The sequence below is a fragment of the Canis lupus genome, chromosome 5 (assembly GCF_003254725.2).
Source record: "Canis lupus dingo isolate Sandy chromosome 5, ASM325472v2, whole genome shotgun sequence".
Classification (NCBI taxonomy): domain Eukaryota; kingdom Metazoa; phylum Chordata; class Mammalia; order Carnivora; family Canidae; genus Canis; species Canis lupus.
In genome coordinates this window covers 54,451,985-54,478,635 of record NC_064247.1, presented here as the reverse complement: position 1 = coordinate 54,478,635, position 26,651 = coordinate 54,451,985, and the positions used below count along the sequence as shown (strand labels likewise).

General features: G+C 50.5%; 1 protein-coding gene across 8 annotated transcripts; it reads left to right on the top strand.

The window, feature by feature from the left end:
- The first annotated feature begins 1,084 nt into the window (after positions 1–1,084).
- Positions 1,085–26,651, top strand: LEXM (lymphocyte expansion molecule). Of its 8 annotated transcripts, none has more exons than XM_025427747.1 (11): positions 1,085–1,209; positions 1,909–1,996; positions 2,469–2,633; positions 2,759–2,881; positions 8,170–8,307; positions 8,475–8,618; positions 10,108–10,269; positions 11,417–11,542; positions 13,616–13,749; positions 25,962–26,166; positions 26,258–26,651. In XM_025427747.1, exons 1-11 carry the CDS (start codon positions 1,160–1,162, stop codon positions 26,279–26,281), a joined length of 1,359 nt encoding a protein of 452 aa, XP_025283532.1. In that variant the 5' UTR covers positions 1,085–1,159; the 3' UTR covers positions 26,282–26,651. The 8 variants fall into 8 exon arrangements, 7 of the variants coding, with proteins under 7 accessions (XP_025283532.1, XP_025283536.1, XP_025283531.1 ...); XM_025427746.2 differs by lacking the exon at positions 1,085–1,209 and adding an exon at positions 1,314–1,462; XR_003128058.3 differs by lacking the exons at positions 1,085–1,209; positions 25,962–26,166; positions 26,258–26,651 and adding exons at positions 1,316–1,462; positions 23,167–23,265; positions 23,455–24,632.

Below are 26,651 nucleotides of genomic sequence, written 5' to 3'. Positions count from 1 at the left end.
TCCAAATACTCCTCCATGAGGCAGCGGTCAATGTCCATATTATAGATGAGGAAATTGAACTCTGGCCAGGGTAACGTGCCCAAAGCCGCCAACCAGACAACAGCAGAACCAGAATTCAAACATGACTCTGAGGATTTATGCATGACCGGGAAGTTACTCTAGATTAATTCCTTTATTTGTTCCCTTGTCATTCAACAAATATTTACTGAGCATTTACTGTGCGCCAGGTATGGCACCAGGAGTGGGTGAGACACAGTCTCTGCCTCTGGACCTTTGCAAGGGCCCTTTCCAAGGGCTGGGAATGGCCTCTTATTAAGATTCCGCTATGTGCCAGGAGCATACTTAAATTAGCTCCTTTAATCCTGCTAGGAGTCTGGAGAGACAGAGATTATTACCTTCACTTTACAGGTAAGAAAGTGGAGAATCAGAAAAGGAAACGAATTGCCCAAGTCTGCACAAGTGGGAAGGGGCAGGGCCTGTGCTTAGATGACCAAGGGTGTGTGTTGTGTGTGCTCCCAGGCCTGATACCTCTGACCCTCAGCTCAGTGGTGCAGGGTGGGCACTGTGTCAGATGTGGCCGTGTGCCAGCCTGGCTTGGGGACGGAGAGTCCAGCCCACAGCTACGCTAGGCGTCTGGACTTCCTATTTAAGTGCTAAAATGGGATGTTAGAGGGCACTAGGAGGACCCTGAAAGAAGACACACTGTTCTGGGAACCCAGCTCCATGGACTGGGTGTAGGACCCCAGGCAAGTCCTATTTCTCTCTGGCTTCTGTCCCATCGTCATCAAATGGGGTGTGGCTCTCTGCTGTGCCTCAACCTGAGACCACTGGGAGGATCAAAGGTAATCATGGGAGATGGTATTAGATGTAGGATGACCAAGGGGCACTGGTCAGATGAAGGAGAGGAGGGAAGAGAGCTGACCATGCCCCTGGCCCCGGGCCCTGCAGACCCCACAGTAGGGCGGGTCTGCCCGGCGGCGAAGGGTCCCCCACAAGGTGGCTGGCCGAGAAAAGGTGCAGGGCGCAAGCAGAACGGCAGGGGGCGCCCCGGGGGCACAGCCGCGCGCAGCTCACAGGTCACAAGGCGGGGTTGCCGGGCAGCGCCAGGGGAGCCCCCGCCCGAGGCCCCGCGAGGACCTGGCCTGGGGGCGGCCGGGCCATGGGCGTCAAGAGGTTCAGCGGGGCGCCCTTCGGGGTGCAGAGCCACAGGTGGGGGACGAGGGAGCGGCGGGAGGGGCTGGCGGTGAGCGGTGGGCGGGGGCCCGCCCTTCTCTCCGGGCACACCTGCTGCACTTCTCCCCCCGCCGCTCTTTCCCCATCCTTAGGGGATCCGAGCCCTTTCCAGAGCACCTCCTATGGGCCAGACGCACCGAGGCCAGGCAGCCCGGCCCACAGGAGGTCACCAGCGCAGCATTTCGGCCCAGGGGGCCTCCATCCATCCACACATTTATATGATATACAGGTACCCCCTGCTCTGTGCCGGGTGCAGTCCTAGCACCTGCCGACACAGCAGTGAACAAACAGCACAACCCTGTCCTCTGGAGTTTGCATTCTTGTGGGGAGGGGGTGGTTGGAGTAGATGATAAACCAAAAAGAAAAATACATAAAATGTTGGATAGTAACAGGGCTATGGAGAGAAAGCCAGCTAGGAGGAGGAGCTCGCAGGGGCTTGCGAGGGGAAGGTGACTTTGGAGTGAGTAAAGGCCCCCAGTGGAGGGGATGAGACCAGCCAAGGGTGGTGTCCAGGGAGAGGGAGCCAGAAAGGTCAGAGACCCTGAGGTGGGAGCAGCCCAGTTCATGCTCCAGCGGCCAGGTCCCCTGGGAAGCCAACACCGCCACCCCCAGACCTGTCCACAGCAGGATGGGTGCTGGGCCTTGGGCTCTCACCAGGCCTCTGCCCCTCTCTAGGTTTGATGTCTCCGCCGTTTACCCCAACCGGAAGAAATTCAGCACTTTTACAGAGGCCCCATACTCCAGGCTTTACTCTGTGGACCTGGTAAGTTTGTGTCCTCGGCGCCTCCAAGTGCCTCACACGGGGCAAGGGGCTGAGCGGTGTCAGGGGCGAGCCTCACACCTCTCCAGGCCCGGAGACCTGGAGACCTCACACCTCTCGGTTGGGAGCTCAGAGCTTGGCTCAGGGCCCGGGGTCTTAGATGTAATGATAAATGCAGGTCTGTGGTGAGGACAGCATGGGTTGGGGCCACAGAGACCTGGGGTCCATTTCCTCTCCGGCACCCACTGGCTGTGGGCTATGAACGAGGTGCTACCCTTCCTTGAAGTGTAAGGGGATCAGGGACAGGGGATGCTGGGATCATACCTTGAGTGCTATGCCCCTTGGTGTCACATTTGGCACTAGGGGTAGGGGCTGCAGTGGGGTCCGGCCTTTCCGCCCCCAGGTTGGGAGGGCAGCTGGGTGAGGAAGATGCTCTGTGGGCAGACTGGGTAGGTGTGACCATGCTCTGACTCAGTCCCACATAGGACCTGGGACCTATGGCTACCAGGAGACCTGCTTTAGCAAGAAGAAGCTCAGAGAGGAGGTGGGCACAGGCTGGGCCCGGGCCCAGGAAGCCATCCGGCTGACCCAGCTGCCCCACTTTCAGTACCAGGCCATCATGAAGGAGAAGCAGCTGCAGGTGCGTCCCCCCCAGGCCAGGCAGAGTTCCTTCTTTAGGGAATGCCATCACCCTCCAGACTCCTTCCCGGGGGGGACATTCCCAGGTTTCAGGTTGTCACCTTCTGCTTTCTTCTCTTGAGGCAGAAGGAGAAGCTGGGGCCTGGCTCCTACAACCTCAAAGACTTCTTAGAACAGCTGCAGGAGAAGCCGTGCAGCACCCGGGGGCTGCTCAGCTCAGGGGAGATTCGCTTCCGAGGACTCATTGGGGTAGGTGTCCTCGTGTCCTGGGGTGGAGCCCTCCCACCCTCCACTCCATCTGCGGAGTGTGCAGCATGGCTGGTTGGTGCTGGAAGCGCCCCTCCTCATACCATCTCCTCCCAGGCCCAGCCAAGCTCTCTTCCGGATGCCCCAAACCCCTCTGCTTTCTGCTTTCTGGTACCACAGCTTCGAGCCCAGGAGCTGTCGTATATTCTTGTGCCTGTCTCCCCCAACAGCCCAGTTGCTCTCTGCTGGCAACCGGTTCATCTCTGAATCCCTGAGTAGAGTCTAGTATACATTAGGTGCTCAACGAACTCATCCATCTATATATTCATCTGTCTAGCCAGCAGGTAATGACTAAACACCCACTAAGTGCCACGCACTGTCCTCGGGCTTGAGGATCGAGCAGTGATGAATCATGGATCTGGTGCCCTAGTAGAAGAAACAACAGTACAGAGAAGCAAATCATATATTATCAGGACCATGAGGAAAAAATGAGGCAGGGAAGGGATCCAGGGTGATGGAGGTGCAATTTTCAGGGTGGTCAGGGAAGACCTCTGGGAGGTGACATTTGAGCAAAGCCTGCAGGGGGTGAGCAATGGAGACTCACAGAGGCTGCGGGAGAGCATTCTAGGCAGCAGGAAGAACAGGTGTAAACCCTGAGGTGAACCGGGGGGGTGGGAGGCCAGGGTGGCTGGAGGGAGAGCCAAGGGCAGAAGGAGAAGTATCAGAGGAGTGAGGGCCAGACGGCAGGACCCTGCAGCAAGGTAGGGGCTTTGGGATTGGTCCCAAGTTCTGTGGGAGGACAGTGGAGGGTTTTGACAGGGGCAGGACCTGATTCACATTTTCAGAGGAGCACCCTGCTCCTGGGGGTGAGGGTTGGAGGCATCTGGCTGGGAGGCGATGGTAGTGAGGGGTGGGGTGGCATCCATGTGGGTCAGAATGATCATTCCCTGTGGGGAGAACAGAGTGGGGCTCCAGCTCAGTAGGGCATAAGGGGGAAGGCAGAGCGTGCACCGTGGGTCACGGAGTGACCTCCGCCCTGGTGGTCCGCTGGGCGCTCTTGGTCTGCTTCCAGCTCCTCAAATGGACCAAACTCTTTCACCTGGGGCTTTGCTCCTGCCATTCCCTCTGCCAGAAATGCGCTTCCTCTCCCTGCCCCCGCGCTCCCCCCAGCTGCCCCTCGGTCAGCCCTCAGCTGTCAGCTCTAAGGTCCCTTCCTCCAGGAAGCCTGCCTGACCCCCACTAGGTGACAGACATCCCCCTTTCCTAGGAGTCTCAGTGGTGGTTGTGTGTTTAGAGTTTCTTCCCTGCGGGACATCAGCCCCTGAGGGTGGGCGACACCTGCCTGGTTGGCTCACTGCTGGAGTCCCAGGTCCTAGCAGCACCTGGCACATAGTGGGCACACAGGTAGTGTTTGTGGACTGAGTAAGCGCACACTTGCCTACTAAGTACTAGATGTTCCAGAACATCCTCAGTGTTTGCAGCCAGTCCAGGCGAGGCCCTGGGGGCTCAGAGAGGATGAGCATCTTGCCTCAGGCTGCACAGCTGGCAAGCAGGCGATGTCCATCCCCAAAGCCAGGCCCCTCCTTCTACACCTTATTGCTGTGAAGCCTGGAAATTACTCTGCATCTTCAGGCACCGAGGGTGTAACTGCAGACGGGAGCGGGGCTGCCCAGAGGCATTGCAAGCTGTGTCATTACCTTCAAATCTGAAATAATAATAAATGACGCCACGTGCCAGGTGCTGTCCTAAGCACTCGAGGGTACTTATTAATCTAATCCTCACAACACCCCTGTGAGGTAGGCACGGTCATTATTCTGGCTTGATAGAGTAAGAGAACTGGAGTACAGAGCTTAAGCAAGTGCCCAAGGGCACAGAGCTCTGAATTCAAATCCAAGCAGGATTTGAATCCAGGGGCATCCACACGTAATAGCCACGGCGCATTACACATAAGTGGGCTCACTTGGGTTTCGTTCCCTGATGGTCTTTGGAGGATGGAGTCTAATGTCAGAGCCCAACCCAGACGGTGGCAGAGGAGCAAGTTTGATGCTTCCTTCTTGGGTCCCCAGCTCCCAGCTCCGGGGCTGAGTAGGGCGAGGGTACCATGGCCTGGCCCTCCTTTTCCCACTTCATCCCCCTATCTTTCCTGCAGTAACCTCCACCAGGCCCTGCAGGATTTCTCCAAGCCACTCTCCTGGGCTGGGCGGGGGGGGGGGGGGGGGGGAGGGAGGAGGGGGGGGACAGCAAGTTCAAGGAGGTGGTGCTGCCCCAGTGGGTGCAGATGGCAATCCCTGGGGAGCTCGTGTCCAAGGCCTATTTTCCGTCTTCTTGCAGTGAGACCTGGGCAGGGATCCTGATGGCCTCTTCTGGCCTCTGGTCCTTCCAGTTGTCCCCCCACCACTGCAGGTCTACAGATGCCACCTGTGCAGAGTGGGGCCTGCCCCAGTGTCCTAGCCGAGCTGTAGGTGCCTGTTTTGGCGCCCTGTGAATCTTTCCCCAGAGAGGATGGGGCTGTCAAACCACAGCCCCTGCACAGGCAATGCCTCCTCCTCTGGTTTCAGAATCTCATCTACCACTGGCACTGGGGGATGCAGCCACCCCCTCCCTAGGTGCACTCTCTCCTCTCTTGGCTCTGGGGATACTAGGTCCACAGCTCTGGAGCCCCTCTGCCAGCCTCCCTCGTGGCTCTCCATCCCTAGCGCTCCCCCCGCCCCCACCCTCCACCCTCTTTACGGTGATCTCTCTTGCCTAGCCAGGCTCCATGCAGAGGGCTCCAGATCCCCACCCTAGGGGGCACCTCAAACTCTGCATGTCCCCCTCCCCCACATGTCAGCTTCTCCTTGGGGCCTGCTCTTTCCCTGGAATGGTACCATCAGCTGCCAGACTCAGAAACCCAACGGCCCTTTATTCCTCATGGTCACCAGGGTCTGTGCTTTTGCCTCTTGCCCTCCTCTTGTCCTCCTCCTGTCCTCCTCTTTCCCTCCCCATTGCCTCTGCCCCAGCCCAGGCCACTGCCTCATTCCCACCCAGGGGCAGCTCTCTGGACAGATTTCCTGGTCTCCTACCTCAGCCAGAGTCATCTTCCTAAAGGACCCTCAAAGTCAGATCTGAATACCCTCCTAAGGCCTTCAAGGTCCTTCCTGCCCTCCTTACAGCATAGTACCTCTCCCAGCTGGCCTGAAAGGTCTTGTTCCAGTCTCCTGGCCTTTGCCCCATGTAGGGGTGGTGTGGGGGGACCTGCCTCCTCCCCCACATCTGTCTTTGGAATCCTTCTCTTCCTTTAAGGTCCAACTAAAACAATCTCTGCCGATTCCTACACTCCTACACACCTTCCCCAGAATCAATCACCCCTGCCTCAGCCCCCAAAGCTCTGACAGCAGAACATTTCAGTTAAAATCATGGACTTTCCCATCAGCCCGGGGGTGTCACTCCGCCTGGAGTGAGATAAGCCCTGAGCTCTGGGCTAGGCACAGTTCATGGACTCCAGGAGGGGCAGCCGCTGTCTGTTGTAACGGGCCCTCTGAGGTCACTTCTGAGGTGTACCCAGGCTCATGGCCCTCCTGCCCCTGGGGGTTTTTTACATAGTGCCTGGGAGACAGCTCAGGAGGTGCACAGATTTCGTAGTTGGAACCCTAGCTGCTGTCCCTTTCTGGAGGTAGGCCCTTGGACTCGAGGTCTGACTCTCTGAGACTCAGTTTCCCCACCCGCTAATGGCAGATGGTTCTGATTTGATCTCATTGGGTCACCTTCTGGGACCTCCAGGTGCCGAGGCTCCAAGTGAAGCCCAACACACCACACAGCGACCCATCTTCCTACCCGGAGGCTCTTCTACTGAGCACACCTGGAAACCCAGGCCCTGGAAGGAGGCAACATGTGGCCCTGTCCTCTGAGGGCAAACATATCGGATGCCATAGTGGCCCCACTACCCCAGCAGGGTGCCTGTCCAGTCCACCCTGCCATGTCCACCCTTCCCTTGTAGGGCTGCTTCCCCAGGGCAGGTTCCCAGCAGAGAAGGGCAGGGCTGAGCCATCCGTGGAGCAGCAGCGACCTCGTGGGGCTGAAAGGTGCAGCGCAGCAGCAAACATTGCTGGGTCTCTATCCAGGGACTGCCTCCCCACACCCCCGCAGCCATGCACCTGCGCTGCAGGGTGGCTCCCCTCAGTCCACCAACGGAGACCATACTTCTAACCCTGACAGTGGAAACCCCCAAATGCTCATTCCAACCACAATTCTCCATCTCTCCTACCTCCTTCTCCTTACCCGCAAGACGGACATCCTATCCTGACTTAGGTGTTGGTGCCCACTGTGGGCTGAGCACTGCGCAGGAGGTTTTACAGACATTCTGTAATTTTCCTCCTCATTGCCCTGGAAGAAAAGTATTACTATCTCCATGTTACAAACATGGACCATGAGGCTGAGAAGGCCCAAGTTGTATCCCCAAGGCCATTCAGCCATGAAGCAGCAGAGTCAGGATTCAAACCCAGGACTCTGGATCCTTCCAGGTCACAGCACTATTCATAGCACAGTGAGAACCCCCACTTATGCAAATGAAGGGCTATACAATGGGTGTGATAGATGGCATTTTTAAAAAGATTTTATTTATTTATTCATGAGAGACACAGAGGGACACAGAGAGAGGCAGAGACACAGGCAGAGGGAGCAGGCTCCATGCAGGGAGCCCAATGTGGGACTCGATCCCGGGTCTCCAGGATCACACCTTGGGCTGAAGGTGGTGCCAAACCACTGTGCCACCAGGGCTGCCCCAATAGATGGCATTTCTAAGACCACCAAAGCCAGCAACTGTCTGGGGTGATAGGGAAGGAAGGCTTCATTCCCAGGAGAGATGACATTTGAGCTGGCTTTGCAGAATTAGAATTTTATTTTTCTTTTTTTAAAGATTTATTTATTTGAAAAAGAGAGAACACATGAATGCCCTGTGCCTGCGATTGAGGGAGGGGCAGAGGCAGAGGGGAGTCAGACTCTCCACTGAGTGAGGAGCCCGACCGGGGACGGGGGAGGCTCCATCTCCCAAGGGGGAGATCATGACCTGAGCCAAAACCAAGAGTTGGACACTCCATTAACAGAGCCAGCCAGGTGCCCCAGAATTAGAATTTTCTAAGGCAAAGAAGGCTGGTAGGGTATTTTGGGATGAGGGGCAGTTAACACACAGGGACCCTGAACAACCTGTTCCCCTCCCAGGAGGGGTTTTTCTTCTTCAGACACACTCGGCATAAAGAGTGGGGTTGATAACCTTTATGTCCCTCCCTCCTACCCCTGCCCCCCTCCCCCCGCAGAACTACTATCCAGGCCCTGGAAATTATGGGGTGAAGGGCAACCCATACACAAAGCTGGAAGAGAAAGCCTGGAACCGTTCTCATTCTGAGGGCCTCATGTGCAGGATGACCAACAAGCCGTCCCCCCTGTCTCATCAGGTACCCCCTCACCTGGCCAGGCCTTGCCCGCCTTTCTGCACAGTCCTGGGGCGGGGGTGGGGTGGAGGATCTGATGACTAGGGCATACAGGGAAACTGAGACCCCAGATGGCAATGGGTCTGCATCAGCGGTTCTCCTGCGGGCCTGTAATCTGTGTTCTCTTCTAGGGGAGTGGTCTGGCTCCAGGCACCTACTCTCTCAAAAGTGGCATTGAGGCATACCTGGCACAATCCATGGGCACCCGTGGGCTTTACGACACTTTCTCCGGTGACCGAAGCAAGCCCCAGCCTTACGGACACTACTCTGTGCAGGTGTGTGCCCAGGCGAGGCCTGGAGCTCGCATTCCCTAGCAGGGGGCCGGCCCGCGGCACCGCCGCCACCCTGTGTGCCAAACGCCGCAGGGCCCTGCCCCTGCACTGGCTCACTTCACCCTCACCGCCGTGGCAGCGTGAGGCTCTGGGTTAGTTGAGGAAACGGCATGGCCTCGCCGCTGGCAGGGAGCAGAGCTGGGATGTGAACACCAGCACGTGTGCTGGCTTCGCCTGCGTGAGCCGCGGAGGAGGAACCGAGGGTCACCGTGCCAGGACTGGACGCCCAGCTCGGCTGATAGCAGCGGTGCCCCGTTAAGGAGCCAGAGACCTGAAGGGCTGGGAGGATGGGGAAGCTGAGGGGGACTTTCCCACACCTGTCATGCACCTGTTGTGTGGTCCGTAGCGGGCTGCGCTTTGCTTTGTTCCTGTTCATGGCGATTAGAGTTAAGCATCTGTCCCACGACCCGCTCGTTTTGTCTCCACTGTGGTTCACTCTGGGGCCAGGAAATAGTCACCGGGATGACTGCCCCTGTGGCACTTAGACTCCAGTGGAAGAGGACACCCAACACGGATTGTCAGCAGGTGGTGAGGAAGGGGTGGTGGTGGCGAAATGTTGACATACTTCGGACTGATGGGCGACCAGCCGCTGAAAGATGAGCCCCCCAACCTGGCTCTCCTCGCCAGGGCCTCCCAGACGGCCCCACGACCAGCCACTGACATGGGGACCTTGGGACCCTACCCAGGCTCCACGGCCAACGTACATCTTGATTGGCTAGTGCCCAGGCAGCCTACTAGTATTTTTTTGTATCTAAAGAGTAATAGACTTTATGGGGGGCAGAGGGGGCATTTTTAGGCTCATGGCAAACTTGAGCACAAAGTACAGAGATCCTTGACACCCTCGGTGCCCCCTCCACGCACAGCCTCCCCCACTGGCAGCATCCTGCCCTGGAGTGGTGCACGTGGTACAGGCGATGAACCCATGGTGACATCACCGTCACCCCAAGTCCACAGTTCACGTTAGGATTCGCTCTTGGGATGGTGTCTTCTACAGGTTGGGACAAGAGTGTCCATCATTATAGTATCATACAGAGTGATTTCACAGCCCCCCAAACCCTTAGTGTTACCCCATTGCCCTGGTTTGTAGATATTCGGACTACGGCTCCTGCTGAGAATGGCACCCACGCCATAAATGTCCTTGAAACGAGCAGAAAAATGAAGCAACGTACAAGCAGATGCCAGTTACGTTGTCCGAGGTAGCACGGAAGTGGACGTTGCTGGAGACTCTTTGGGCTCCCCCTGCCCCTGGCCGGGGCTGCGTCTCTGCCCACCTGGCTTGGGGACGTTGGGAGCAGGATAGACGGTGGTGCCTCCGTGTGTGGCCACCTCGCTCCTCTCTGCTGCTCAGGGTCCAAAGGGAGGGCTCTGGTCTTCCTGGCCTAACACACACCTTTTTTTCTTTTCCTTTTTCTTTTTTTTCCCCGTTTCTCAGAAAAAAAAGCCCAGGGAACTGATGAATTTTACGAGCTTCGTGGAAGAACTTAACTCCTGTCACAATAAGAAGCGCGGGGTTTTTTCGAAAATTTCTCGCAACCCAGAAACCCCTACAGAAAGGATTTACTGGGCCACCCTCAGCCAGTGCCCCCGGAAACTGGTCAGTGTGTCCCCCTCCCCCCATGACCTTCCTCCCTTCTTCCCTTGGGAGGGGACTCTCCTGCGGCCAGCGTGGGATGGGGCTGGCCATTTCAGAGGAAAGGCCCCCCCTTGGGTGTCAGACCCACGTGGTGTCCAGTCCTGGTCCTGCCTGCCTTGTCGCTCTCAGTAAGTCCCTTCCACTCTCTGAGGCTCAGTTTTATTTTGGTTTTTAAAAGATTTTATGTATTTATTCATGAGAGACACAGAGAGAGAGGGGCAGAGACATAGGCAGAGGGAGAAGCAGGCTCCTGGTGGGGAGTGCGATGCAGGACTCGATCCCGGGACCCGGGGATCACGCCCTGAACCCAAGGCAGATGTTCAACCACTGAACCACACAGGTGTCCATTTACTGTGGAGGCTCCATTTACTCCCTTGTCCTCTGAGTATAACCAGGTAGGTCTTAAGGGTTGGTTAGAGGTTGAGGAGTGGAGCTGGCCACGTGGAGCCTGGAATCTATGGAGTGCCCCTCTCTCCCCTCAGAGAGCCCAAGGGGTAAGGAGTCTGCCCGACAGAGGACCATGCACCTGCTCCCTCCAAGGGAACAATGTGCTCCTCTCTGCGGGTGTGGCAGCCAGGAACCTGGAAAGCCCCCACCCCACCCCCGGGCAGGGCCTGCCCCCTCTCCCAAGGGAGAACCAAACGAGTAGGGGTCCGGAGGAATGAAAAAAGGGTGCCAACATTCCCTGAGTGCCTCCTCTGGGCCAGGCACCTTCCAGCACCCCCAAAGGAGGAGTTATCATTTGCATTTCACTAAAGGAAATGGAGGCCCAGAGATGCGAAGGGATTTGCCCAGGCTTCCCCAGCAAATGTGGCTTCTGTATTCCATGTAGGAAAAGCCTGTATGGCCCTGTCATGCGGTGTGGGCCCTTGGGGACCGGGAAAGAGGTGTCGAGCTGGTGGGTGGGTTGGAGTGGGTTCTGAGAGCACCATGGGGCCCCTCGCTCCGCCCAGGATGGGCTCCTGGGGAGTTGGAAGGTGGCTGGGTACCCTCCACTGTTTGTGGCTGAAGGCCCAGGGCTCCCAGGTGGATGAGGTCAGTGCTGGGAGCCCTGAGCTGCCCCAGCCCCAGGCCTCTCCAGCTTTCGGCCTTCATTTCTTCCCCCTAGGCCACGTCTGGGCCTGGTTCGTGGCTCCCTCCAGAGAAGGAATGCAGGCACATCAACCAGCCACCGTTCCTGCTGTCTTCCAAGCGGATGGGCATAAAGACCTACCAGATGATTCTGGGAAGCTGGGTGAGTGGGTCTGGAGTGGGAGGTACACGGTGATGGGCAGGGAACCCTCTCCTGCCTCTCCTGGCAGCCGAAAGCCCTCCTTGCCCCTGGGAACTGATGCTCTGTGTCAGCCCAGCCCAGACCCACTTCTTTCTCCCCAGGGGACAAACACAGATGCCCACTATCTTATTTCTCTTAGGCAAGGGTTTCCAAACTCGAGTGGCTTGGAGGGCTTGTTAAAACACCGATTGTGGGGCACCATGCTGCAGGGTCTACTCGTAGCCTGTAGTGGAGCCTGGGTGTTTGCATTTCTAACAAGTTCCCAGGTGCTGCCGCCGCTGCTGCTGCTCTAGGGACTGCACTTTGAGAACCACTACTCTAAGGGACGTCCCCTCAGAGTCATCCCATTCTCTTATTTTCCCAGGGGAATGCTCCCTCCCTTCTCTTTGTCTTGAAGCCTCTGGGGCAGCTAGTGGAGTTGGCCCTCCTCTCATCCCTGGTGGAGCAAGGACCCCTTCTGTCCTCTTCCCCTCCCCAGAGGCGGCCGTCCCCGTGTGTGAGATGTAACCTTTAGTTCGTGTTCTTGTAAAACAGCTAAGTTCTGGGCTTGTGTGCCTGCCTTCATCATGTACACACACGGCATTGGGCATCGACCTCCTGTTTCCTATTCCTGCCCTTCAGGCTGTAAGTGAGCCTTTTATTGGGTTCTAATAATCATGCAGAAAGGTGTGCGAATCCTAAGGGAACAGCTCCACGAACTGTCACAAAATAGACTTACCATGTAACCAGCCCCCAGAGTGTTGAAGAGCACGTTGCCAGCACGCCCGGAGCCCCCACAACACACACCCCCCTCCCAGCAGGTAGCCTCACCTTGGCTTCTAGAAGCTCAGGGTAGTTTTGCCTGACTTTGAACACCTGTTTATTCTTTAGATAAAGAATCCTGGTTTCCCCGGGGAATGTCCTGCTTATAACTTACCTGCCCTCCCAGTATGTTCCCACTGCCCCCACTCGTGCCTCTCCTCCACTCCACCTGCTTACCTCCTGGAGTGATGGCTTGGCCCCACACTCTATCACTTGCCCACATCCTGTCACCCTACCTGATTCTCAGGAGGACCAGCTGGTCAGCTCTCTGCAAACTTCCTTTTCTCACCCAAGCCTGCACCTCCTGCAGGGGAGAGGGTCTTTACTTGGGGAACCCCAAATAAGGTATTTAGATAAGCACCAGATGCTGCTACCACAGGGCTGATAACTCCCGAGTGGGAGGGCTAAGGTGAGGTCCGGATTCCAGGCTTGAGCTTGACCTGCTCCAGGGCAGGAGGCACACCACCGGGAACTTGCTCCCCTATGAGACAGGCCCTTCCCTTTTGAGCACCAAGTTCAGCAGCAAATAGAACTGTGTCTGGCTCCTGACATCTCTCCCAGGCCACCCTTGGCACTGCTGCTCCACAGGTGGTGGGGTTCCTGCCCACCATTCTCCTGCCCTCGCTGGTCGCTCTGGGCAGGTTGCCTCTCCTCTCTGAACCTCTCTGTTGGTGCCTCTTGTATCTACGACCCAGGTTTCTGGGTGGGATTCACTTCCTATGGCCACCCTAATGAAAGTCCCACAAACCAGGTGGCTTCAAACAGCAGCGCTCTCTCCTATCACAGTTCTGGAAGCTGGACTGTTCCCTCTGAAACCTGCTGGGAAGAATCCTTCCTGGCCTCTTTCTAGCTTGTGGTGGTGGCCGGCAGTTTTTTAAATTCCTTGGTGTGTAAATGCATCGCTCCAGTCTGCTGTGTCATTGCCATCATCGTCCCAGGAATGTCTTTCCCCCTGTGTGTCTCTTCTATGAGGACACCAGTCTGATTGGATCAACAGCCCACCCTACTCGAGTAGGATCTCCTCTTAACTAATGACATCAGCGACTGTTTCCAAGTGAGGTTACACGCTGAGGCACAGGGGGTTAGGGCTTCCACCTGTCTCCTCGGAAGACACAGTTCACCCCATCACAGATGCAGAAAGGAGCGGTGTGGGGAGAGCGGGGAGGCACGGGTTCCCATCTCCAGACCAGTCACTTGGCCTGCTGACGTCCTGCCATCCTGTTCGCCTCGCAGAACCCTGTGGGTGTGGGCCACTACCTCAACACCTGGCTGGCAGAAACCAAGGACCATCGGCAGCGATATCGGTCCCTGTTTCTGGGTGGATCCAAGCGCTACCTCTCAGACCTGGCCAGGGACAGGCTCATGCAGTAAGTGCTCCTGCAGCTGCGGCAGGGGGGCAAGGGCTTACTCTGGGGGTGCTGGGTTCCCTCCTCCCCCACCCCACCACCACCTTGTGCTCACTCACTTCCCATGGGAACATAGCTGCTGCCCCTAGTGCCAGCCCAGCAGCGAGGCAGCGGAGAGGTCAGCTCCTGAGTGTGCTATCTACTGGCTGTGTGCGGTGGGGCACGACCCTAACCTCTCTGAGCCTCCTTCCCTCCGCTGTCAGATGACCAGAGGACTATGGAGCCCTAAATGAGATGCTCTGCCCAAAGCTCCTGGTAAGAAGGGACTCAACACTAACTCTTCCACCCACAACCTGCACCACCTAGGTGCTATCTTGGGTGGCTTCATGGTGCAGAATTTCAGTTTCTTGGTGTTCATGATGGGGTTGGGAAAACTGGTTTCAGGAAGCTGTTGTGAGGCCTAAGGAAATAAGGTGCGTGAAATGTCATGGCTAACTATAAAGCAGCTTGCAAATGCTAGCTGCTGCTGCCATATTTTATTGACCTAAGAGGCCATCAGTTGCAAAGTAATCTCCATTTCGGAAATGTTAAAATGTGAATAAACATGCACTCTAGGTCATTTTGTTGTTGGCACATGTGGTGAGGGCATGAAGGCCGGATGGCTCATGGAAAACCAACTTATAAATGCTTATTTTTAGCGACATAGTCCCATTGTGTCTTCCTCCTTGATTTATGCCCTTTTTTGGGGGGGATTTTTTAAGAAAAGGTAAGGGGAGGTAACATTTTTGATAGACTGCAGGCCTCAAAAAACATTTTTTTTTCCTACTTTCATACCTGATCAACAGTTTGATTGGAAATAAGATTTTGGTTGGAAATATTTTTCCCTTGGAATTTTGAAGATTTTGCTCCATTGCCTTTGGGCTTCGAGCATGGTTGAGAATTCCTATGCCGTTCTGGTGTCCTGCCCTTTGTATGCATTCTACATCTTCTTTTCTAGAAGCTTTTGGAATATTTGTCCTTTGTGGGCTGAAGTCTCATGATGAAATTTAGTCTAAGGGGTGCCTGGGTGGCTCAGTCGAGTAAGCGAGTAAGCGTCTGCCTTCAGCTCAGGTCATGATCCTGGGGTCCTGGGATGGGGCCCCACATTGGGCTCCCTGCTCAGTGGGGAACCTACTTCTCTCCCTCTCCTGCCCTCTCTACTACTTGTGTGCTCTCTCTCAAATAAATTAATAAAAATCTTTTTAAAAATTTAGTCTTAACTAGCCCTAGTATGAATCTATTTTAACCCATATTTTTGGGTACTTAGTGGGTTCCTTCCATGTGGGCCAATTTTCTGGGAAAATCACTTGCATTTGTGTCTTTGGTGATTTCCTCTCCTCGGCTTTCTCTCCCTTCTCTTAGATGAAGATTAGATATCCTCTGCTTTCTTCATTTTTTTTTCTTATTTCCCATCTCTGCCTTTTTCCTCCTATTCTTTGGTAAATTTTCCTTGTCCTTATCTTTGAACTTTACTATTGCCTTCTGAAATTTTAGCTCTGTCTTTTATAGTTTGCAAAGTTTTGAGGATTGTGGATTGCTTTCTCTTCTTCTCTTCTCTTCTCTTCTCTTCTCTTCTCTTCTCTTCTCTTCTCTTCTCTTCTCTTCTCTTCTTTTTCTTTTCTCCTCTCTTCTCCTCTCTTCTCCTTTCCTCTCCTTCCCTCTCCTCTTCTCTCCTCTTCTTATAGCACCCAGTTAAGTGTCCTGTATGCAATCTGTTCTTTTATCTAAAGATAATAATGATAATTTCCCTTCATTTTCCTTTTGCTCCCTGCATGGCCTGTGCTTCTTTCAAGTTCCTTACTTCTTTCACGTGTGTTGTTTGTGTTTAAGAGGAAAGCACTAACCAATACCGTGAGTCTGGGTGAGGCTTGTCAGTTGGTGGTTTCACTGGGAGTGGTTAGATGGGAGTCTGGTCATTCTTTTGGAGGACCCTCAAAATCAGTGTGTCTAGGGACTTCCTGTGGGACCATCCAGCTTCTCTAGAAAAGGATCCTACATCCTGGGGTGGGTAAATGTGGTTGCTGGTATTTAGGGGGAGGAGGCAGGGCCATCTCAGGCAGTGTATGGATTTCCACCTACTTCCTCTATTCTGACTAGGGTGCCTGTCTACCTACCTTCAGCTGTACCCAGCCTCCCTGCCCTGGAGCCGCTCTGCATACTCAACCTCCAGTCTTCTGCTGAGGGGGCGAGTCGTGGTGTGTGTGTGTGTGTGTGTGTGTGTGTGTATCTAACTTCTCCTCTGTTTTCAGCCATTAGTCTTGTGCCTGCTTTTTTGAGTTAGTGATGCTTGTAACTTCTGGGTCTCTCTGGGGTTTGTGGTAGGAACTGGCAGGTTTCTCACTGGCTCCCCCTCTTGCAAGCAGCTTGCTCCATTTCTCCAAAAAAAGTTACACCTCTTGTCCCCTGATACAGGCTCCCCCTTTTCTTGTTTGTTTATCTTGAAAAATTCCTTTATAGTCCTTTTAGGGAATTGCAAAAAGGAGTAGAGAGAGTAGAGATTAATACATGTATTCATCTGCCTTGTTTAAATCTGCCTTGAAAATCAAATGGAACACTTTATGCAAAAGTATTTTTTTCCTCTTTCTAGCCAAGGTGTTGGGTTTATTTAATGGGTGTTCAACCAGGACCAGAGAAGGTAGCAACTTATCCAAGGTCACATAGCTGGTGAATTATAGAGCTGGGACTCTGGTCTTTCTTTCCAGGGCAGGGCCCTTCCCATATACCAAGGCCCTTGTGAGGATTTGAGGATGCCAGGAAGAGCACCATGCTGGGGTTCCCGCAGGGAACCTCCCAGCCACCCTCCCCAGCCACCCTCTCAGCAAAGCTCCATTCTATATACTGTTTGCTGAGGAAAGGACTGCAGAGAAGGGAAGGATGCCCCATCTCCTTTAGACCTTTAGGTTTCTGCCCTGAACATTTGCCTTTCCCTTAGGTTGGAACTTCCCCTTCACCACTGTAATCCCATCCAAGACCCAGGCTTGTGAGGTTATAGGATTTCCTTTGTAATCTAGTTTAGAATTCTGTGTGCTACTTAGCTGGGTGACCTAGGACAACTTACTTGGAGACTTTATCTGAAAAACGAGAGTGAACAAACAACCCACCTTGTAGAGTTTGTTTTGAAGACTAACGGAGATGATGCTTGCAAATGTGCTCTGCCTTTGGATGCTATTTGGCAAGGTATGTTGCAAATGCTGGCTTCATTGTCCTGTAGCAGCTGCTATACCCCTGGAAGAATTGTGTATTTTAGTTATACAAGTTTTTTATAGAGGCTTAGAGTGCACATCATCCAGGAAATGAAGCTATAGTGGTTTAACGCACCCTCTGCTGTCAAAGACCTAAGGAAAATTATTAAGAAGGAAATTTGACAGGGATGGAGGAGAAATAGGAGGGCATTTGAGTCCTGAGGGAGTGTGGTGGGGGCTTTTGAAGAGGAGGCCAAAATATTAAATATGATAGTAAAATGCTAAATAAAGACTTCTTACAGAGTCAAGAATACAACAATGACATTTGTGTCATTGGCATTATTCAACAGTGTTGTGGGGGTTCCAGCAAATGCAGTAAGATGAGAAAAACAAATAAGGAATAAAACTATTGGTAAGGAAGAGCAAATCATCACAATTTATAATGTATTTACCTAAAATAGTCCAAGAGAGTTCATTTTAAAACTGTAAAGGTGAAGGGTTTCCTCTGATACTGCAGCCATAACTAATAGAAAACATAATTGAGAAAAAGGAAAGGATCTCATTCTTTGTAGCAACACCAATGGGAAAATGCATTGGGATAAACTTAATGAGATGGTTATGGCATACATGAAGAAAAATATAAACCTTTATTAAGAGATGTCAGAAAAAGCTTGAATTCCTGGAGATAATACCATGTTCATGGATGGAAAGATTTGATATTGAAAAAACAGTAATTCTCCCCATTGGTGCACACATTTAATGCCATTTTAGCAAAATTTGAGGGGCTGATAGGCAGAACTCGATATAATTATTATAAACTCCATCTGAAAGAGTAAATACCTATGAATATTAAAAATAGAAGAATAATGACCCTATTAAAACTACATTTCCAGGACTCCTGAGTGGTTCAGCAGTTGAGCATCTGCCTTAGTCTCAGGGCGTGATCCCAGGGTCCTGGGATTGAGTCCCACATCGGGCTTCCTGCAAGGGGCCTGCTTCTCCCTCTGCCTCTCTCTCTCTCTCTCTGTGTCTCTCATGAATAAATAATAAATAAAATCTTTAAAAAATATTTTATATATATATGCATATGCATAGACCACATACTCTGAAGAACTAGGCCCCAAACTGTTGCTCATGGTTACCTCTGGAGGGTTACCAGGGTCTTTTGCATTCTACTTTGTTTCATTTCTGAGATGTTTAGATTTTTCAGAATAAACATATAACATTTTTATAATCAGAAAAAAATAAGATGGGCAGCCCTGGTGGCGCAGCAGTTTGACGCCGCCTGCAGTCCGGGGTGTGATCCTGGAGACCCAGGATGGGGTCCCACATCGGGCTCCCTGCATGGAGCCTGCTTCTCCCTCTCCCTGTGTCTCTGCCTCTCTCTCTCTGTGTCTATGAATAAATGAATAAAATCTTTAAAAAAAGAGAGAGAAAAGAAAAAAGAAAAAAGAAGGCAAATAGAGAACAAGTGCTCTTGAGACAGACTATGCAAATTGTATGTTCTCCATTTAGACCCATCTCGAGCCTAGAGTCACCCTTTTGTTTTTCAGACCTCAGTTTTCCCATCTGTAAAATGGGATTATTTTATACCCTACAGGGCCATGGTCAGGCTTAATTAAGGCCTATAAATGCTACTGAATGGAAGCCAACCAGCAGATCACTGTGGATGTCTAATTGTTAGGCTGATGCATGATTCTCCCTGGGGCAATCTGGTTTGGCATTGTCTGTGTAACCCTGACTCACTTGGGCTCATTCTTAGGTCAGGAGGACTGTGTCACAAGACACAGTAGGTAAGTTATAAGGTGGGAAAAAGGATTCCCTGATAAGCTTTTCCACTGATTGATTCATTTGAAAAGCCTGCTCTGTGCTTGGTTTCATCCTGGGTATGGCTGAGCTGCTGATTTTTTTCAGGTGACCAGAAATGGTCTCTCATTCACTCTGAGTTTTTCATTTTCTGATTTCATATTTTAATTTCTAATTGTTCTTTTTTTTGTTTTCTAAATACTTTAATAACACCATTCTTATATCACAGATACAATGTCTCTCATACTTTGAAGATATTATTTTTTTTTCTTTGAAGATATTATTGATTAAGACAAGTTTGCCTGACACTGTCTCCTTTTATCAAATCCTTTTGTCCCCCTGTGTATTTATTTTGGCCTCAATATTCCATATCAGATATTTTTCTTAAATGTCTGGTATTTCTTGGCTGGGCATTCATGTCTAACTAAAAATCCTACTGAAAGTTCTGGGGCACTTGTTGATTATGGACTTCACCATAGGATGACCAAGCCGGGCGTTTTCATCAGCAGGATCTTCAATGTCAGTGTTGTTAGATGTTTTGTCTTTTACTTTGGAGGGAGAAAACTCTTCAGGTGATCTAAGCCTGGCTGCCAGAGCTCTTAGTAGAAGAGAAGAACCTAGAGGTCTCAATATTTAGTGATTGAGCTTCCATTTGATTCTGCTTTAGATCTGGTACTCAATATCACCTGTGCCTGGTGTCATTCTGTACAGAGAACCTCTATGTCTCCAGATAATACATTCTTTTTTTAAAATTTTTTATTGATTTATGATAGTCACAGAGAGAGAGAGAGAGAGAGAGGCAGAGACATAGGCAGAGGGAGAAGCAGGCTCCATGCACTGGGAGCCCGATGTGGGATTCGATCCCGGGTCTCCAGGATCGTGCCCTGGGCCAAAGGCAGGCGCTATACCGCTGCACCACCCAGGGATCCCATAATAAATTCTTGAACCTTCACTCATGAAAGTCATTCATCTGGCCATAGAGAAAGGGGAGGGAGACTGATACCACATAGACTCTTAATCAGTAGCTTTGTTTTGGGTTCGTTTCACTCTCACTTCTAGAGGTACCTGGTGCTGCCAATTCTTCAGCCTCTGGAGTGAGGGAATTCCTAAATTTATATTCTACTGACTTAGGGTTTAGCTTTCTTGGGTCTGCTAAGTTAGTTACCATTCTTCCATCTGCTTTTTCACTTCCAAAATATTTTTTACTGCTGCTGCTTCTATTCTTTTTGTCCCTGTGAGTATATGCTTTAACATTTTTGTTCCTTAACTCTGGTTTTCATGAGGGACAAAAGTTAACATATGCTTTTAGTTCACTTAGAGTGTGGTGGATTTCTGAGCTTCGAGGGTAAAATAAAAATCTTGTAAAAAAAATCTTGTAAGTATCATAACTAAAAAGACAACCTATAACTTAAATAAAAGACAATTAGACATATTTTGGGCTTGTCTTTTGAAATATGGAGAGAAAACACCGTTTATAGAATTCTCTGTCTAGCCAAACTGTCATTCAGGTGCAAGGCAAATAGAGATGCACAAGGACTTAGGTTATATGTCAAATGTGTCTTTCCTGAAAATAGTACCAGGGGATATACTCCAATCAAATGAAAAATGAATTAGCGTGGAGAGCTCAAGAAAGAAGACAAAGTATGTAGAATACATCTGGCTATGAGATACCAAATAAATGTAGCCCACAACAAAAAGAAAAAGTGATAGAGGCACCTGGGTGGCTCAGTGGTTGCGCGAATGCCTTTGGCTCAGGTCATGATTCTGGGGTCCTGGAATCAAGTCCTGCATCAGACTCCTAGTAGGGACCCTGCTTCTCCCTCTGCCTATGTCTCTGCTTCTCTCTCTGTGTTTCTCATGAATAAATAAATAAAACCTTTTTTTAAAAAAAGAAAAAGTGGTAATACCAATACCAAGCAAAGTATTCAAGGAAAAAATATTAAATGGGACAAACCTGCATGTTTAATCATGATAAATAATAAAATCCATAAAGAAGTAAAATAACAGTGACAAACTCCCTCAATTATAATGGAAATTCTGAATGGGCTTGTTTGAGAATTTGACAGATAAGGCTATATAAATAATTTTTGGAGGATTTAAATGGGTATATTTTACTCCATATTATTTTCAGATACTCATGGAACACTTATAAAAGTCAATCCTCTAAGAAAATCTCATATAAAATGTCCAAATTTAAAACATCCTACGTAGAAAATTTGAGGTCACTTTTTCTAAACAGTACAACAAAACAAGACATTAACAATAAAAGGCTAGTCCCCAAAACTAAGTACTTGGAAATTAGGAAGTACACTTCTAAATAGCTCTTGGATCTAAGAGAAAGTCACGTTTGAAATTATACAGTTTTTAGAAATTAATTACATAGATTTTGATATAGAGTTTTTATTATAATATTGTCAAAGTACTGGGTTGGAACAAAATTTATAACTTTGCTTGTGATTTTTTTAAAACGGTTTATTATTTTTTTTTAGAGAAAGAGCACACGTGTGAGAGCAGGGGCACGCACAGGGAAAGAAGCAGACTCTCCTCTGAGCAGGAAGCCTGACACGGGGCTTCATCTCAAGACCCTAAAATCATGGCTTGAGCTGAAATCAAGAGTCAGATGCTTAACTGACTGAGCCACCCAGGCGCCCCAAACTGCTTGTGATGCTAAATGAGAAAGATTGAAAGCAAAAGAAGCAATTATTTGACTCTAAAAGTTTTATTTTTATTTATTTATTTTTAAAGATTTTATTTATTTATTCATGAGACAGAGAGAGAGAGAGAGAGAGAGAGAGAGAGAGGCAGAGACACAGGCAGAGGGAAAAGCAGCCTCTATGCAGGGAGCCCGATGTGGGACTCGATCCCGAGTCTCCAGGATCCCGCCCTGGGCTGAAGGCAGTGCTAAACCTCTGAGCCACCGGGGTTTCCCGACTCTAGAAGTTTAAAAAAAAAAAAAAAATCAAAACACATCAAAGTAAAGCAGGAGTCAAGAATGAGTGAAAAGAAAGGAGCCTGGAGGATGGAGATGTTCTCACTGGATCCTGACTGCTCCTTGGTGCTGACTTTGCTCCTGCTAATCCCTGCCCATGGCCCTGTGCGCTGGCCATGAGTCCATGCATCTGCAGGTGGAAACACTGTACAAAGTCTACAGACTGTGCAGGTGCCATCGAAGGCCAAGGGTGAATGTCATCAGTCCAATCATCCCTGCCTTATACACAGGTGAGGGAGGCTTGGCGAGGTGGAAGTGACCACCAAGTTAGAGGGAAGGCAGAAATGGTGCCTCTGACCCCTTATGCTGCAATTACTTATACACTCACTGGTCCCTACTAGATGCAACTTCTCAATTCTGGTGCTCTAGTGTCTCACTGGCATGTATAGAAAGCACTCAAGGAATATTGTTAAAGGGTAAATCAGTCCGTTACCTGATGAGATGGTCCAGAGTCTGGAGGACTCCATGAGAGGAACACATGGGAAACTTACAGTAGGATTTGACACTTAACTATGTGACTCATCTCCCTGTCCTCGCTCTACCTGCCCTCAGTTTTTTTGGGTCAGCTTTCTTTGACTTCCTGGGCCCTTGGATATGCTTTTTTGGTGGGAGATTTAGGAGTTTGGAGTAGAAGCGGGAACTCAGGAAACTCAGCACGGAGCCCCTCCCTCCACAATCCCACTACACATTTACTATGCAATGTGGAAATCTGGTGACTGCCGTGGAGACAACGTGGCACCAAGGAAATGTATTGCCTTGAGCTCCAAGGGAAGGTGGAGAGGAGGTCGTATTTTTACCTTTTCCTTCCTTCCTTCCTTCCTTCCTTCCTTCCTTCCTTCCTTCCTTCCTTCCTCCCTCCCTCCCTCCCTCCCTCCCTTCCTTCCCTCTTTCTTCCTTTATTTTTGGTAGGAGTGGGTGAGGATACAGGCCTGAGCATATTTCCAGACTGATGGGCAAGGAAGAAGCAGGTGATCCAATTGCAAAGTGGTGGGACCCACTCCTGAAATGGTTGACCTTGGATGAGGGTAGGAGGCAGGGAAGACATAGAGGTTGATGAGCCAGTTAAATGTAGCCAACAATTGCTAGGGGCCAGGGGATTTTGCTCAGAATGTCCCAGGCCAATGGGGCAGAGGGGAGGGATAGGTCTGGAATCGGGTCCACAACAGAGGGCTCAGCAAGATGCTGTGGGAGCGTGGTGTGCAGAGAGAGCAGCCACAGTCTACCTGGGAAGGTGGGGCAGAGATGGAGGGTGTCCTAGGTGCTGGCATGGGCACAGAGGTGTGAACAAGCCTGGACTGTCAGGGATGGCTTGAGTGGTGGGAGGGGAGGGCACGGCGGGAGGATGTGGCAAATTATGGAGCCAGATGGATAGGCACAGCAGGACGGCAGCATTCGTAATGTAGGAGTTTGGTCTTTTTGCAGATAGATACCTATGATTCAAGTCACCAAGAAGCTGCTCAGTGTGCCCTCGATGCGGGAGGAGGTCTTTGGAAAGAGCCGCTTGGAAGATGTAATATTATGGTGGGACTTGGCTTTGCCTCTTCATGTCTGAAATACCAGTTGCTCAGACAGGGACCTGAGGGGATGATGAGACTTTAGAGTAGACCCTAAAAATGGGCTCTGAGTCAGGGGAAAAGATGGGTGTCTTGGTTGGCTGGGCTGGCTGATCTGGGGTGGTCTTGGATGGGACAGCTATACTGTCTTCCACAGGGACTCATCCTTTGGTGGAGCAGCCCAGGCTTGTTTTCACGGAGGCGGTAGGGTTCTGAGAGAGAACACGTTCAAGGCCTTTTGTAACCTATGCTCAGAGCGGCACACCGTGACTTCTTCCACATTCCACTGGCCACAGCAAGCTACCAGTCCAGCCCAGGTTCAAGGGGAGGGGAAGCAGACTCTACCTCTTGAGGGGGGAAGCTGCAGAGTCACTTTGCAAAGTCTTTGGATGCATGGAGAAGTGGTGACTTGGGCTGTTTTCGGGTTTGTTTTTGTTTTTTAGATTTTTATTTATGTGTCCATGAGAGACACACAGAGAGAGGCAGAGACATAGGGGAGCCTGATGCGAGACTTGATCCCAGGACCCCAGGATCAGGACCTGAGCCAAAGGCAGACGCTCAACCACTGATCCACTCAGGTGCCCCTGGACCATTTTTGTCCTCTGTCTACCACAATAGCAGAGCAGGATTGCATCTCTAGTCCAGCTGGTCTGAGTTGTGTTCTTTCCAGGAGGCTTCACTTCTTCCAGGGAGGAGAAAACATTTAGGACAGAGAGAAGAGCATGAGCCAAGGACAGGGAGCAAAAATGCTCAGGACATGTCTGGAAAACACTAGATGGTTCATTATGAATGATGAATGGAGTGTGTGAGGGGAGACCAGCAGAGAATAGGGCAGATGGGATTGCCTTGGTGTGGCCCGAGGGACTTTGAATGCAAAGCTAAGCTGCTTGGACTTGACCCTGCCTGTGAAGAGCCACAGAAGGTTTTCTCTGAAAGTCAGATTTACAATAGTATAACTACAATACGGTAAAAGTCACCCTTTTCAGGAATATAGTTCTGTGAGTTTTGACAAATGCCATTGGTCATGTAATCACCAAGACAAGCAAGATGTAGAATATGGCCATCACCCAAAGGGTTTTCCTGTGCCATTTGTAGTCTATCTCCTCCCCCAGCCTCTGGCAACTACTGACAGGATTTCCATCCCTATAGTTTTGCCTTTTCCAGAATGTTGTATAAGTGGAATCGTGCCATATGTAGAATTTTGTAGCTTTTATTTTATTTTTGCATAATGCTCTTGAGATTCATCCATGTATTTGCATGTAGCAGTAGTTCCTTTTTAAGCTGAGTTCTATTCCATTGTATGGATGTACCACAGGTTTGCAGTTTTTTGTTTTTTTTTTTTTTTTGGTTTCCAGTTTTTTAAAATGCATTTACAAGGTGAGCAACATCTGGAATGTCTCCAGATTGGGCCGCTTTGAATAAAGTTGTTATAAACCATCACATACAGGTCTTTGTGTAGACACATGCTTTGTTTAACTTTGGCAAATATCTACTGTAGGATTTCTAGGTCACGTGGTATGTATAACTTTATAAGAAACCATTTTCTAAATGGCTGTACTATTCTGTATTCCCACCAGCAATGTATGTGGGCTCTACTTGCTTCATATGCTTGTCAGTATTTGCTATTGTCAGTTTGGGCTCCCCCTCCCACCCCGATGTTAGCCATCTTGAGAGGTGTATCTCCTCGTGGCTTGAATTTGCACTTTGCCAACAAGATGTTGGATATCTTTGCATGTGCTTCCTGGTATCTCTTTTTTGGCACACTTGAAAAAAAGGGTTGTCTGTTTTCTTCTATTAAATTTTGAGAGTTATTTATATAATCTAGGCATCCATCCTTCATCAGATATGTGTTTTGCAAATATTTTCTCCCATATACTCAGAAGGGTTTTAGTAGGAAATAACTCTTGCATTTTCATGATGTGCTCTGGGGCATTGGGATGAGGACAGAAACAGGGAGGCTGTCCTCATGGTCAGGGAAGAGCTTTGGCTCTGAGCCAGACCAGGGGCAGTGGGATGGGGGAGGACTGAAGACCCACTAGATGAGAATTAAGGCCTTTTTTTACCCTGGTGAGCCCTCCCTCCTACCTTTCTTCCTTTGACAGATATTTGTGGAGCACCTATTAAGCCCAAGTAATAGTCTGAGCATGGGGGAAACATCCATAAATAAATCAAGTCTTGCCCTTCCCTTGTAGAGTTAACATGTTGGCATGGAAGACAGTCAATAAACAAACACATAAATGTGTATGATGTAATGACTGGTAGATGCTGTTTGATACACAAAAAAAAAGGGTTCTTCTTGAAATGCTGTCTTCTAAATGGCTCTGGGGATGGAACTGGAGTCTTCAGGGATTTCCTTTGGAGAAAAGAATCAGAACAATGCAAGGGATACTAGACTGAGGTCAGGAACTCTGGGCTGGAAGTCTGGCCCGGACTCTGGCCACCAGGGTAACCTCAGGCAAGTTCTCTCCTCTCTCTGGCCCGCATATCCCTCTCAGAGTGGCCTAGATGATCTTTCAAGTGCTAGGATTTTGTATTTGAAGTTCTTACAAACCAGCTTGGGGCTCTGATGAACCTTTTTAGGAAGGAATTTCCTTTTTAGAAATAGGTTGTTTCATTGCTGAAGGTCATCATTTGTTTTAAAGATTTTATGTATTTATTCATGAGAGACACACAGAGAGAGGCAGAGACACAGGCAGAGGAAGAAGCGGGCTTGCTGTGGGGACCCCGATGCGGAACTCAATCCCAGGACCCTGGGATCAGGACCTTAGCCAAAGGCAGACACTCAACCCCTGAGCTACCCTGGCGCCCTGAAGTTCATCAATTTTGTCCTCTTACCCAATGTAGAACCCTTGGGAAGCAAGACCAAGAGGTACCTTTTCATCCCCTTTTGGATGCCCCCAGGGATGAGGGTTCACTTCCTTCTAAGGGATTGGTTTCATTTTCTCTTTCTCTTTTTAAAGGGAAAGGATCACACCTTTTACTAAGGGAAGGTGTCCTCCAACAGTGGATTACAATTCAGATTCTACTTCTTAAAGCTGCATATGAAGGACTGCCTGTGATGACCAGAGGGCCCAACAACCTGGAGACAAATCTGGGGATGGGAGGGTAGGAGTGGGAATTGGGAGGGTAGGGAGGATCTTAGAGAAAGTACACATGGGAATGCCTGGGAGAGGGGAGAGATATGGTGGGATCACTTTTGCTGGAGACATCTACCATGATGTCTGTTGGGACATCTGGGGCCAGATATCTTTTGATATGAAAGATCAACTATCCTGAGAATTCAAATTAGCCAGTGGCATGAACATGGGAGCCAGATAGCAGATGGACTAATGAAGCGGAATGTGGTTGACACTC